The sequence below is a fragment of the Micromys minutus genome, assembly GCF_963924665.1.
Source record: "Micromys minutus genome assembly, chromosome: 3".
Lineage (NCBI taxonomy): Eukaryota > Metazoa > Chordata > Mammalia > Rodentia > Muridae > Micromys > Micromys minutus.
The window spans coordinates 37,664,398-37,676,804 of record NC_137972.1 but is presented as its reverse complement, the minus strand read 5'-3'; the positions used below and the strand labels follow the sequence as shown (position 1 = coordinate 37,676,804).

General features: G+C 45.0%; 1 protein-coding gene across 14 annotated transcripts in view; it reads left to right on the top strand.

The window, feature by feature from the left end:
* Positions 1-12,407, top strand: part of ITPR1 (inositol 1,4,5-trisphosphate receptor type 1) — a 313,259-nt gene that overhangs the window by 174,195 nt on the left and 126,657 nt on the right. For all 14 annotated transcript variants that reach the window (XM_080913792.1, XM_080913793.1, XM_080913799.1 and 11 more), the window contains 5 exons: positions 811-939; positions 3,420-3,540; positions 6,579-6,763; positions 9,503-9,651; positions 10,489-10,600. In XM_080913792.1, coding sequence (XP_080769918.1) covers positions 811-939; positions 3,420-3,540; positions 6,579-6,763; positions 9,503-9,651; positions 10,489-10,600 — 696 coding nt within the window. The remainder of the gene's footprint in view (positions 1-810; positions 940-3,419; positions 3,541-6,578; positions 6,764-9,502; positions 9,652-10,488; positions 10,601-12,407) is intronic.

Genomic DNA, 12,407 nt, shown 5'->3' with positions numbered 1-12,407 from the left:
GTGTGTGTTGTGTGTGTTTGTGTCTTCATGGTGTTGTGAGTATGATGTATCTGTCATCCCTCTTCAGAAACGTAAAAGCCAGTTGTGAGTTTTCTTCTGTGAGCAGTTCTGAATTGGAGGGTCTGTTCATAAAACTTAAGTCTTTTAAATTGTTACTCTTTTCCTTTTTAGTAATTCCTTATTTCATCTTGTAATATAAGTGATTTCTGTAATTCAAGATATAGAACTATCAAATTTGTTTAAACTTTTATTCTCTAAACTTAAAAAGGGCTAATCTTGTTCTAAGCAGAAAGATTGAGTAGAGAACAGGTACAGTCCGAGGAATTTTCTCATTCCAAAACCTGTGTGGTCACCTATTACCCACTGCGGCCTCCTGTTCCAAACTGTAATTCAGAACAATTTTAGTTGAAGCGCTTGGAGCCTCATGGTGCATTTGACCTTTCTTATTACGTGGATGACAGAGAGTAAGCAGATAATATCTGGGGCTGGTTTGCCTTTAAGTGGAGCTGGGTCCTCTACTTCCGGTCCCACTTGCTACTTTTTGAGGTTTCATGTCTGCTGGGTACAGGCAGGAAGTCGGAGGAATGGCCATGCCAGGTTCTTACCAGTTTTATTCTTCTGTATGTCATGGTACCCAAGGTGAATTTTCTCCTTTTTCCCACAGTGCAGACTTTATCTCTTTCTGAGATAAATCCTGGCCAACATCTCTTTACCTTTGTCCTATGATTGGTGATCAGTGGGGAATGTCATTTCTTGATAATCTTGGTATGGGCTTGAGTGTGGAGTTCCTGGCCTCCATCTGTTTTCCAGGCCTGTAACAACACAAGTGACAGGAAGCATGCAGACTCAATCCTGGAGAAGTATGTCACTGAAATCGTGATGAGCATCGTCACCACCTTCTTCAGCTCTCCCTTCTCAGACCAGAGCACCACTCTGCAGGTGAGAACGGCCTCCTGCAGCAGAGTTTGCATGTGCACTGCATGTGCAGTGAGCTGTAAATGAGCCATTCTGCAAGGTCAGAATGAAAGGTGGCTCTGCCGGGGGCCCTTGGGAGCAGAAGTGAAGTTTCCCTTTGGTATCTATAGGGATTGGCTCTTGGACCTTCTCAGTCCTCACATCCCCAAACCCAGGGATGCTTAAGTCCTGAATACTAAATGGTGTCAGAGTTGCGTAGAAGATACCCATATGCTCCCACAGACTTTAAATCAACTCTACATGACTCATAGTGAGCTGAGCCACGCAGCTGCTGTGTGAATAGTGGGCCTACCATATTGTTCAGGGGCTAAGGCAAGGGAAACTGTGTATGAATTCAACACAGATCAGTCGTTGGTAAATCTGCACATGGAGAACCCAAGGATGCATGAGAATGGTACCTGAGAAGCAGAGCCCATTAGCAGCCAGGCGAATCTGTCCTTTTTTACCAAGTGCCAACCAGGAAATCACAATGATCATCGAGGCCAGACATGCTTCTCTTGTAGTGTAAGGTGACATTGGCTATAGTGATGCCCCTGGAGATAGTGGAACGATGTCGGAACCCATAGCTGTGCCTTGGGCCTGCTGATGGCTCGGCAGGTGGAGGCACTTGCTCTCGGGCCTGGCGACCAGAGTTCAGTCACAGTAGGTAGCTACAGGGTAGGAAGAGACAATCAACTCCTAAGGATTGTCCTCCGAATTCCGTGCCTGTGCTGTTGAACATATGTACCTGTAAACAGAGACACTCACACGTGTGAACACACACATACACAGAGCTTTAAATGAGGCTTTTGTTATGGCTTCTCACCTTGGCTGCTACTGTTTCCTTCTGTGGACTAAATATATCCAACAGATAAGAATTGCCAGAGAAATAAATCTTCAAATTACAAATATTCCGAGTGTCTCCTAAGGTGTAGGTTATCCATATATCTAGAAGTGGCTGATAGATCTCTGGACCATTCATTGCTAATGAGCATTCATGGTTTTCTTTTGTAAGGCATGTCTCAGTTCTTTCTCCCTCCCTCCTTATGTGTCAGGGATGAAAATGATGAACTTACTGTTAGATGCACCACATTTGAAATGTTCAAGAATCAGCTTGGAAATGTAGATTCCAGGGAGGAAGAGGAGAATTTTGGAAGATTTAGAGCAAGACCGATTAGATTCAAATATTAATTATGTCTTACCCAAGCTGTTAACATGAAGAGGCCACTGAACTTTTATGCCCTCTCCTCCCCTTCATTTCCCTCCCTTTTCTTGCCTTCTCTTTTCTTTCTATTTTGAAATAGGGTTTTATGTAGCCTGGGTGGCTTCAGACTTGCTATGTTGCCAAGGCTGGCCTTGAGTTCCTGATCCTGTTGCTTTGACCTGTCGATGGCAACACACACACTTCTATGTCTATCAAGGGATAGATATATCAGCTTGGTGTGCTCTTGTGAGAATGAGATACGATGTTTATATGAAACGCAGCACGTGGTTCATATGTGGAAGCCTCTACTAGTAGGTCTCTAGACTAATGTCTCAGACTGGGTCCTTTGATGCCGCTATTAATAACTAGCACCTAGTTACCAAGTTTTTGGGTAAGCACTTGAGTTCTGAAACTCAGAAGGGTGGAAATTGCTAAAAAGTAAAAATAGAGTAAAGTTTTAGCCATGGCAGAGAAGGGACTTAAACGGGCCTGGGGGGAACAGGAATGATTCAAGAGGAAGCCAGAGAGGCCGGAGGAAGACACAGGATAGGACTGTAGGACATTATATAATGTTTCACATTATAGTGTGGCACCTGCTTCAGCTCTATTCTAGTAAGGGGAAGTAGGCTTATGTATAGAACGTATGTTTATATATGTACGGGATATGTGGCTACAAAGTGAACTGAACTGGAGACATGGGGAGAAAGGTGAGCCGAGGGAGGAAGGGAAGGAAAGACAGAGAAGGGGATGAAGAAGAGCTTCTATCCCACTGTCCCTTCCATTTGTCAAAGGTTTCACTACTTTCCAGCAGTGTCCCTGTATGGACACATCATGCAATTGCATGTATCCTTCAATCCCTGTATTGATTGCTCTTGACTACCCAATCCAACAATGTACCAACTATAGGACTGGCAGGGTCATTTTGACCAAGAAGTCAAGTGAGCTGATGTCACCCTGTTGCCTGTAACATTTGTCAGTTAGTAGGCAACTAGTGATGACTCATTTGGTTATCTTTATATGCCCAGGTATCAGACAGGAGGAAGCAGATTTATAAACACTGGTTCAGGTGAATTGACTAATGGGGTAGCATTTCTCCGTGAGTTAGACTGCAGGGGCCTCACCTCAAGCTCAGCATTTACAATGATGCCCCTTCCTTCTCCTCAGGGCCATACTGGCCTCCCGTGGAGGATTCAAGTCAGCGTCTGTTTCTAGTCAGTGTATCAATGTTCTTCACCCCCCACCCCCACCCCCTCTCTTACAGACTCGCCAGCCTGTCTTTGTGCAGCTTCTGCAAGGTGTGTTCCGAGTTTACCACTGCAATTGGTTGATGCCCAGCCAGAAAGCCTCCGTGGAGAGCTGTATCCGTGTGCTCTCTGATGTAGGTAAGGCACCAAGTCAGTCTGGATGTAACGGCATGAAAATGAGCTGCCCGCGGTTCGCTGAGCCTCAGCTCTTATAAGGTAGGAAGCTACACATCAGTCCTAGACCTGAGTTCTTGACCCTTCCGCCTCCGTCTTTGCCAAGCCAGCACAGTAAGAAACAGTAAGTCCTTGAAAAATAAGATTCCGTACTTCAAAGTCAGACAGTACTTAGCAAGTGACAATCTACCAAGATATTCAAGGCCCTGGGAAGTCCCTCATTCAAAGCATGAGTTTGTTTACTCTGGCAGATGCATTTTGCTACATGGAAATTTTCTTCCTGTGAAGCACCCCTAAGATCCCAAGGAGCACCCTTTCCCACAGTGGGGCATTGTTTGCATCTCCCTATGCAGTGGCTGCTTCTCTTTCCCTTCCTTGCTCCCCAACCCCCAGACTCTTATCTCAAAGGCCACTCTAAAAGCCCTAGACATTGAACCTGGGCCTAGTCCACATTAGGTAAGCACTCTAGCAACTGAACTACGCCCCAGCCCTTTCCAGACAAGGAGTTTAAGTGGTGCTCTCATTGTACATGTTTTGGGGGTACAGCATTGTCAGGGGAATTGGCTTCTTCGTTGCCATAGAAACTAAAGATTTCTTTCTTCTGGTTTGAAATAGTTGGTACATGTCTGTAAATTATTATTATCCCATGAATGCCCCTTATCCAACCTCTGTCTGGCCTTTCTCTACCCTCACTGAGCGTTTTTCCTCTTTTACTTCTACATCTTCTTACAAACAATCTTCTGACCTTTACCCCTCGACACCTTCCACAAGTTCTGCTCACAGGAATAAGCCTCCTACCTCAGATGAGACGTCTTATACTGAATTAGAGCCCAGGTCCTGGCAAGCAGCAAGCACAGCCCTTCTCAGAACGGGGGTCTCTTAGGAAAGGATGGGGTTCATAGGAAAGAAAGTTTCCATAGTGACCAGAAGATGAACATATGGGTATTTCTGTGTTCCTTGTTGTAACGTTGGGCAAGCATAGGATTTATCTGTGAGGATTCCTCGGCTTAGTTTTTTAGACCCTGCCTTATTCATGTTCTCTTACACTCTCATCTGACCGGTATTGCGTGTGTGTGTGTGTGTGTGTGTGTGTGTGTGTGTGTGTGTGTGTGTGTGTGCATGTTATGAGAGATTAAGCTGAGAGGGTTCCTGCATGGCCCTCTGCTTTCTTCAGACTTGACAGCAATTTGTAGAGATGTAACATGCCGTCCCGGCCAAAATGTCTCCTTAAGTTCTTGCCCCACAAGTTAGTTGGTTCAGATTTGAGGAAGCCATTGGCTTGATGGGCAGCTCGGCACTTGGTCAGAGAAGTTACAAGCTCGGTAGTCTCTGCAGGAGTGACAAATGGAGAAAGCTAGAAGCCAGCTAATGGTAGAGAGCTTGCCTCATCTATGTGAGGCCCCTGCATCAGACCCTCAGTCCCGGAGCTGCAGGGAAACAAAAACAGAGGAAAGAGCTGACACTTGTGTGATATCCTGGAAAGAGGCAGCCTAGTCACTTCCCCAACCCAGCCCTTGCCTCTTGGGAATGGCCTCCTCCGGAGTAAAACCATACCTGAAATTCTGTGTGTTCCCTTCAATTTTAGATAGGGCAGCCAGGGCACAGACTTTTTTTTTTCTTTTTTCTTTTTCTTTTTCTTTCTTTCTTTCTTTTTTTTTTTTTTTTTTTTTTTTTTTTTTTTTTTTTTTTTTTTGGATATATTTTATTTGCATTTCAAATATTATTCCCTTTCCCAGTTTCCCCTCCATAAACACTGTATGCCATCCCCTCTCCCCGTACTTTTATGGGGGGGTACAGACTTTCTAACAGATGAGTGTGAACCATGTGCCCTACTTTTTTATAGTATTCTTTTCTCCCAGGGTTTCCCACTTAATAGAGTAAACTGTTAGGAAATTATTGGCGGGCTATTGATTCTTTCCCTGCGCCTTATGTAGTCCGTGAAGATAAAACTGGATGTTCTCTAGAGCATGCTGTCTTCAGAATGCTCCAGCTCTTTTCCGGGTTACATGCAGACAGTAGAGAGCACTCACCCCCTTTGTTTACAGTATCTGAAGCCGCAGTGAAGGGAGAAATGGTTCCTTTGGTGTGGGGACGATTCCCCACACAGAAACAGGAAGTGCTCATCCTAGCTTCCTTAGCTCATTCTAATAATACTTTCAGATTCACAGGAAAGGTATGAGGCAGATGCAGCAGGGTTCCTGTTCCTCCTGTCAGCCGGTCCCCCTGTTCTCTGTCAGCATCTCCATGACTGCTGCACGTTGTCAAAAGCTAGAGAATGGCTCTGGCACATCACCACCAGCTAAACTATAGGCCTGACTTAGATGTCATAATGTCCCCAAGAATGCCCTTCTTCTGCACTGGGCACACCTCCACTCCCGTCACACACTCAATTAACTGTCATGTGCCCAATCTTGTCCGGGGCGGATTTTCTATTTTTTCTTGTTACTCATGGCCTCAACAGCCTTTGCAAACAAGTACTGGCCAAGTATCGTCAAGTGCCCCTGTGCTGGATTTCAGTGCGGTTTCCTCATGGGGATCATGGAGTTGTCCTTCGCTAGGGAGGGAAAGAAGAGCCTCCAATGCAGATGCTGTTTTGTGTCTTGGGCAGCAGAAGTTCGTTTCCTGTCGGCTGTCATGTAGAACAACAAAATTGGTAATTTTTAGGAAAACAATTTTTTGGCCAAGTAAGTTGTTTGTCTGGATACTTATTAACATGTGCAAACACACGGGCATTTGTAAGAAGCCATTCACTTAAAAAGCAAACAGGCATTGAGCTGTTACCGTGTCTTCCCCAAGCATTAACGTTTGGAGCTGTTCCAGTGTCTGTGGGTATGTGGCCCCCGGGTTTACCTTTGTGGTTAAAAGCTGAGTTTCCTCTCTCTCTCACCAGACCATACATGCTTGCTCATTATAGGCATAGGAAAATCTGCCTCGTGGGCGATGAGGGCTCTATCCTGCCTCCTAAATGTTGTAGGCTCATGAGTCGCCATTCTGTTTTGCAGCCAAGAGCCGGGCTATAGCCATTCCTGTTGACCTGGACAGCCAAGTCAACAACCTCTTCCTGAAGTCCCACAACATCGTGCAGAAAACAGCCATGAACTGGCGTTTATCAGCTCGCAACGCTGCCCGGAGAGACTCTGTACTGGCAGCTTCCAGAGACTACCGGAATATCATCGAGAGGTTACAGGTAAAGTCTGAGCCTGAAAGACGTGAGCTTGAATCTGACTATCACAAGCGTGTTTTCTGAAGCCACAAAACACACACAAGCTCAGTGACACAGAAGAGGTTTGTTAGGCCAGGGAGACCAAGTCATTTGGTAAAAGCTCCGGGAAGGGGACCCACTCATACATTAGACAGTTGATGCAGACCGATGGCTATAATGATGAAATCTACACAGTATGTCCCTGTGTGACGTAGGCCTCCTCGCACTGTGACAGCTGAGTCTGTAAACACTTGTAGGGACCACTTGAAAGCAGTTTCATCTTTATTACCCTGGCTTTAAAGATGTCACTGGACTTCAAGTCTGCTGCCCCCTAGTGGTCAATGCAGCCTCAGCGGTGCATTCAATTTCTTAGGAAGGAAATTCAAGCCACCCTTCAGTGGGAAGGACGTCAGGAGTGTGCAGCAACAGTGTGTGAACTAGAATAATGGCTGTCACAGGAAAACACAAGCCCTTGAACAGTGCCTGACATATCGGAGAGTGAGCACTCAAGGGCTTCTCAAACAGTGCCTAAGGTTACTGCTGTGATTATAAAAATCACTATCATTAGGAAAAGTAACTGAGTCACTGTGGGGCTCCCTGAGTTATATAAAGACAAATAAATTTACTGATTCATTTACTAGCCCTGGGCACTGGTAATATGTAGTGAGAAAAGCCCCTTTCTCTCCCTTTGATAGAGCCTTACATCTTGGAAGAGACAAAGCCATTGATCAGCTAATTACACATATAAACCTGAAGCGGTATCAGGAAAGCTAATCTGGACTGGGGTTAGGATAGGGGACAAGGGATGCCTGTCTAAAAACCAGAGTGGGATGCATCCTGTGTAAAGACGATTTATTGTACAGAACAGATGTGGTGTGTGACTGCAGCCCTTGCGGCTAATGAAGTCCATGCTACACAACCCTTGCAGTTAGGTGGCCAGCAGAGGACTGGGGTCTTTTCTAGGATGGAAGGCATTCTTAAGCAAACGTTAACTGTGTGACTGCAGCAGGGCTTCCCAACCTTCTGTGCTTTGGAAGGGGTGAGGGATAGCATGGCTGCTCCACAAACAGTTATCTGCAAACATAGCAGCATCTTGCCTCCTTAGACTTACTAGGTATCCTATGAAATGGAGCAAAAGGCTTAGGTAGGTCAGACTGCTACAAAGATTTTGCAGTTATGTATTACTGTGCAGAGAAGCTGTAGTGAGGAGAGTCTCGTGGCCACTAACCACCTCTGTAATAATCCTCATCTAAATCCTCTCTCCACACTGGTGCCTTCCCCAACTCATTGCTTTGCCATCTTTATCTCTCTCCCTTCCTCCCTCCCCCTCCCTCCCCCTTCTCCCTCTCTCTCAGTTGCTGTTGCTTCCACTGTCGCTCTCTGAATTCTGAATGTTATACATTTGAAAATACAATGCAAACAAGTTTCAATTAAAAAAAAAATTCAGATTTCTCAAAAGATGCGTGACTTCATGCAGTGCATTAATAAATGTTAAAAGAATTATTTCCACCTGGAATAAATGTTTTCAGTTGTGTTGGAGACAGGACCAGAAAGGAGTGAAGAGAAAGAAGAGTGGTCCCCAGAGGCACACTCTGAGGATAGTAAGCCCTTCGTCACTGCATGAAAGTCATATGAAGTAGGAAGTTTACATCTGCTTCTTATGATCTTGTTGGGCACCCCTTCCCCCACTAGAGGAAATCACCTAATTCTGCATCTCTATGTGTCCTAAGCATTATTGTCCTGTTATCATTATATACAGTCTCTTGAACATAAGCCAAGACTATCCTTATTTAGTTTCTATACATCAGATCTTTCGGTTCCTTTTCTTAATACCCCCCAAGAGGTTTTTAAAAAAAAATTAAAATGAGGTTTTTCTTTCCATCCAAATCCCACTGTGTGTTCTCCAGCCTTAGCGTGCTGCTAGGTGGCCTCTGAGTCAGCAAGCTTTAGGACAGATGACAAGCCTCAGGACAGGCTGCAGCATCTTTTGATGATGACGCCTTATCTGTTTCCTATCACTTGCCTTTAAATGGTGTTTGTTGTGTTGGATTGGTGGCTCTTTCAACTTCTCTCTGTTTTCCTTTCCTACAGCTGTGTGTTTTGCATTTGAAGACCATCATGCTATCAGGGTACATGTATTTTAGCATGTTGATACAGCATGTTCATTCATTTGTGTTCTCATGTTTATATGACTATTCTGTAAACTGTGCTCATTGTTAAGACTCAGACAGCACTAGCAACTGTGTAGCGGGACATTACAATCCCCTGTAGTCCCACCACCCAGAGAAAACCAGTGGCGATGTGGTAGTGGGATTTGGTATGCACTTTCTAGTTACGGATATTGTCCTTGAAACCGCGTCATGGAATCCATACTATTGCTTGACTGCTCTAAGCTCATACTGCGGACATCTTTTGACACCATTAAACTTGTTTTTGTCTGTTGTGCTTATGAATATGCAGAATGGCCGGTGACCGCATAATCTGTCTCAGACGAAGAGGTAGAGAACAAGTTGATTTGTTTGTCCTTTGTTTTCTGGATTGGGAGGCAATGCTTCCAGTAACCACTGGACAGTATCTAATAACTGAGACTAGCGGGAGACAATACTAAAGCTACACTAACAGGGCCTAGCCTGTACCACATGCTTAGGCAGAGATAGATAGCATCCCACTCTACTGCAGCTGGCTTCCTCCTGAGCTGCTGACCAAAGTGCACTTTCATTCCAGGATATCGTGTCTGCCCTGGAGGACCGACTCAGGCCCCTGGTTCAGGCCGAGCTGTCTGTGCTCGTGGATGTTCTACACAGACCAGAACTGCTTTTCCCTGAGAACACGGACGCCAGGAGGAAATGTGAAAGTGGAGGTTTCATCTGCAAGTAAGCAGCCTACCTTCTGGGGTGCTCAGTAGCCAGAAACCCCTGATGACCAGGCCAAGCCCCTGTTCCTAAAGGAGGAACTGTTGGCCAGTTTTTAACTTTGTGGGCTCAGATCAGATAGTAGGGCCCTGTTCTGACCATCCCAAAGCGAACTTGTCTATTAGATCCCATTTACTGACAACGCCCCCTCGGCTTGAATTGCATGCCTGTTCAGCTTTCTTCTGCACTCAACAAGTTGGAAGCAAACACCATGTGTGGTACAAACAAACAAAAAATGTCATGACCCTCTAGTGCTATGTGGGCTGTAAAATCAGTCTTTTGACCAAGAAAACACACACACACACACACACACACACACACACACACACACACACATCCATTTGATTTTTCGCTGAGCTGAGTTGATTGTCTAGCTTGAAGGTGGGTTCTGCCCAAGAAGCTCCTCTGAAGAAGAGACTGTGGATACAGAAAGTGTATTTCCTCAACCATCATCTTCATGGGGTTTTTAAGAATATCTTACTGGCATATTTTAGCAGCAATCCTCAGTGGAGAAATAGCCACACTTATGAGTAGGGCTCTGTCTGCTTTCTCCACTTGGTATAATCTCCCATTGTGTGTGTCCAGCTCCTTCCTTGTCAGCCTGTTAATGTGTTCCCAACCAGCAGGTGTCGTATGTGAGACGTGGCTGCTGACGGGCTCTCAAGTCCTGAAGTGTATTTAAAGAAAGAATCCTTTCGCATTGTTTATTCTTTAGCTGACTAGTTAGACCAGGTTTCTTGTGACACGTCTTTAGCTGGAGGATGGTTTCACGATGTCGCCCTGTTTTCTCTTATTCAGGCTAATAAAACATACCAAGCAGCTGCTAGAGGAGAATGAAGAGAAACTGTGCATTAAAGTCTTACAGACCCTGAGGGAAATGATGACCAAAGATAGAGGCTATGGAGAAAAGGTATTGCATCTTATATTTATGTTCCAATTATGCTGTATATTAGATTTAAGGCTTGAGAGTGCTTCGAAACCCCTTAGTTACTGACTGATAGTTTATTAATTTTTTTTTAAGCTATTTCTCCTGTCTGGAATGGGAGCTGAATCATATGACTGACTGTCTCCCTGCACATCAAATGTAAATATTATTAGTTGTCTCCCATAGACAGCTCACCACATAGCCTAATGTCAAGGAAGTAGTTCTAAGATCCTTCCTGGTGAACTTCTCAGTGAGGCATAGCGTCTTGTATATCAGTCCAGATCTGTGAATCTGCGTTCCAACTCAGCACACCTGTGGGCCAACTTACCTCTTTCTGATGGGTATTTCACAATCCTTCCAGCACCTCAAGAAACTCCCTCTAGTTCTAACTGGAAGTAAGACAAGCAAGCATGTCACCACTTCTGATTGAGATTGTGAAATGGACAATTCCTGTGACCTGGTACTTCTTGATAGGTGGAGAAGGCAGGCGTTTGGCATGTGTCCCACATGGAGCACAGTAGGACAACAGCAGTCCTGGTACTTATTCTCTTCTCCAGCACGGAATCTTAAGCACAAGTCTCAATGCCGCCACCCTTCACTGGGTAGTTAAGAACATCCTCTAACTGCTAGCTGCTTTTACCAACGGTTCCTGGTCTCATTGTTTTTTCGGAATACCCAGTAACTCACTGGTTGGCTCTGGGCAGAAGTCTTGGTAATTAAACCACATCTTTCCCTGTCAGAATAGAGGATGATAACCAGATTATGTTAAGTATATAACAGACTGCTGAAATCTCACCCTTCAGCCTTTACAGAGTCTCTCACTAGTAGCTTACCTAACAAATGAAGCTCCGTGGATAAGAAAAAGAAAACAAGAGGGAGTGGTGGCTTATGACTTGAATCTCGGCCCTCGAAAGGCACAGGCAGGCAGATCTCTTGAGTTTGAGGCCAGCCTGGTCTACAGAGTGAGTTCTAGGACAGCCAGTGCTGCACAGAGAAAACATATCTCAAAGGAACAAAAGAAAAAGGAGAGAGAGGGAACACACAGAAGTGTAGGTGTTAGTGTGTTAAGCCATCTGCTGTCTCCAGATCACTAGGCTTAACTATCACTTCAGCTGAGGCTATACCCTGTTGGTAAGATGGCATGCACAGAGCAGGGTTTGACACCCGGAGCTGTATGACACTAGACACACGTGCATCTTGGAGCATGCCTGTAATCCTGGCACTAAATAGGAGGTTCCAAGACAAGCCTGGATTACGTGAAATCCTGCCTCAAACTAACCCAACAAACAAAAGCATATATAAATTTCATCCTAAATCTATAGTACATAAATTTAAAGGTGAATTCACTAAATAAGAATTTTGTGGGCGTAACCTGCTATGCAGAAGAAACTTTAAATATACATATTAAATGCAAAGCGCCTTAGTGCAGGTGAGAAACTGTGAGATGACCTGCCCTATAGATACACAAATGGGCACCTGGACAGGTGTTAATTGAAAGAAAGGGGAAAGGATGGGAAGAGAGACACCAAGGGCAGCTTCAGGGTGGAGTGGGCAGAGAAAGACTGATAGATATCAGGTAATGCCCAGAGGTTAGAAGAGTTTCTTGGGTCTCAGTTCACTTGCCTTTGTAGCTGGTGAAGAAACCAGCCAGCCACACCCAAGCCCAGAGGCTGGTGTCTCTTTCCGGACTGCTTGCAACTGTCATCTCCACATCAGAAAAATGGGAGTATTGTAAGCTAGAATGTGGAAGACCACCAAACCAAAGAAGATGCTCTAGGAACCTGCAATACTT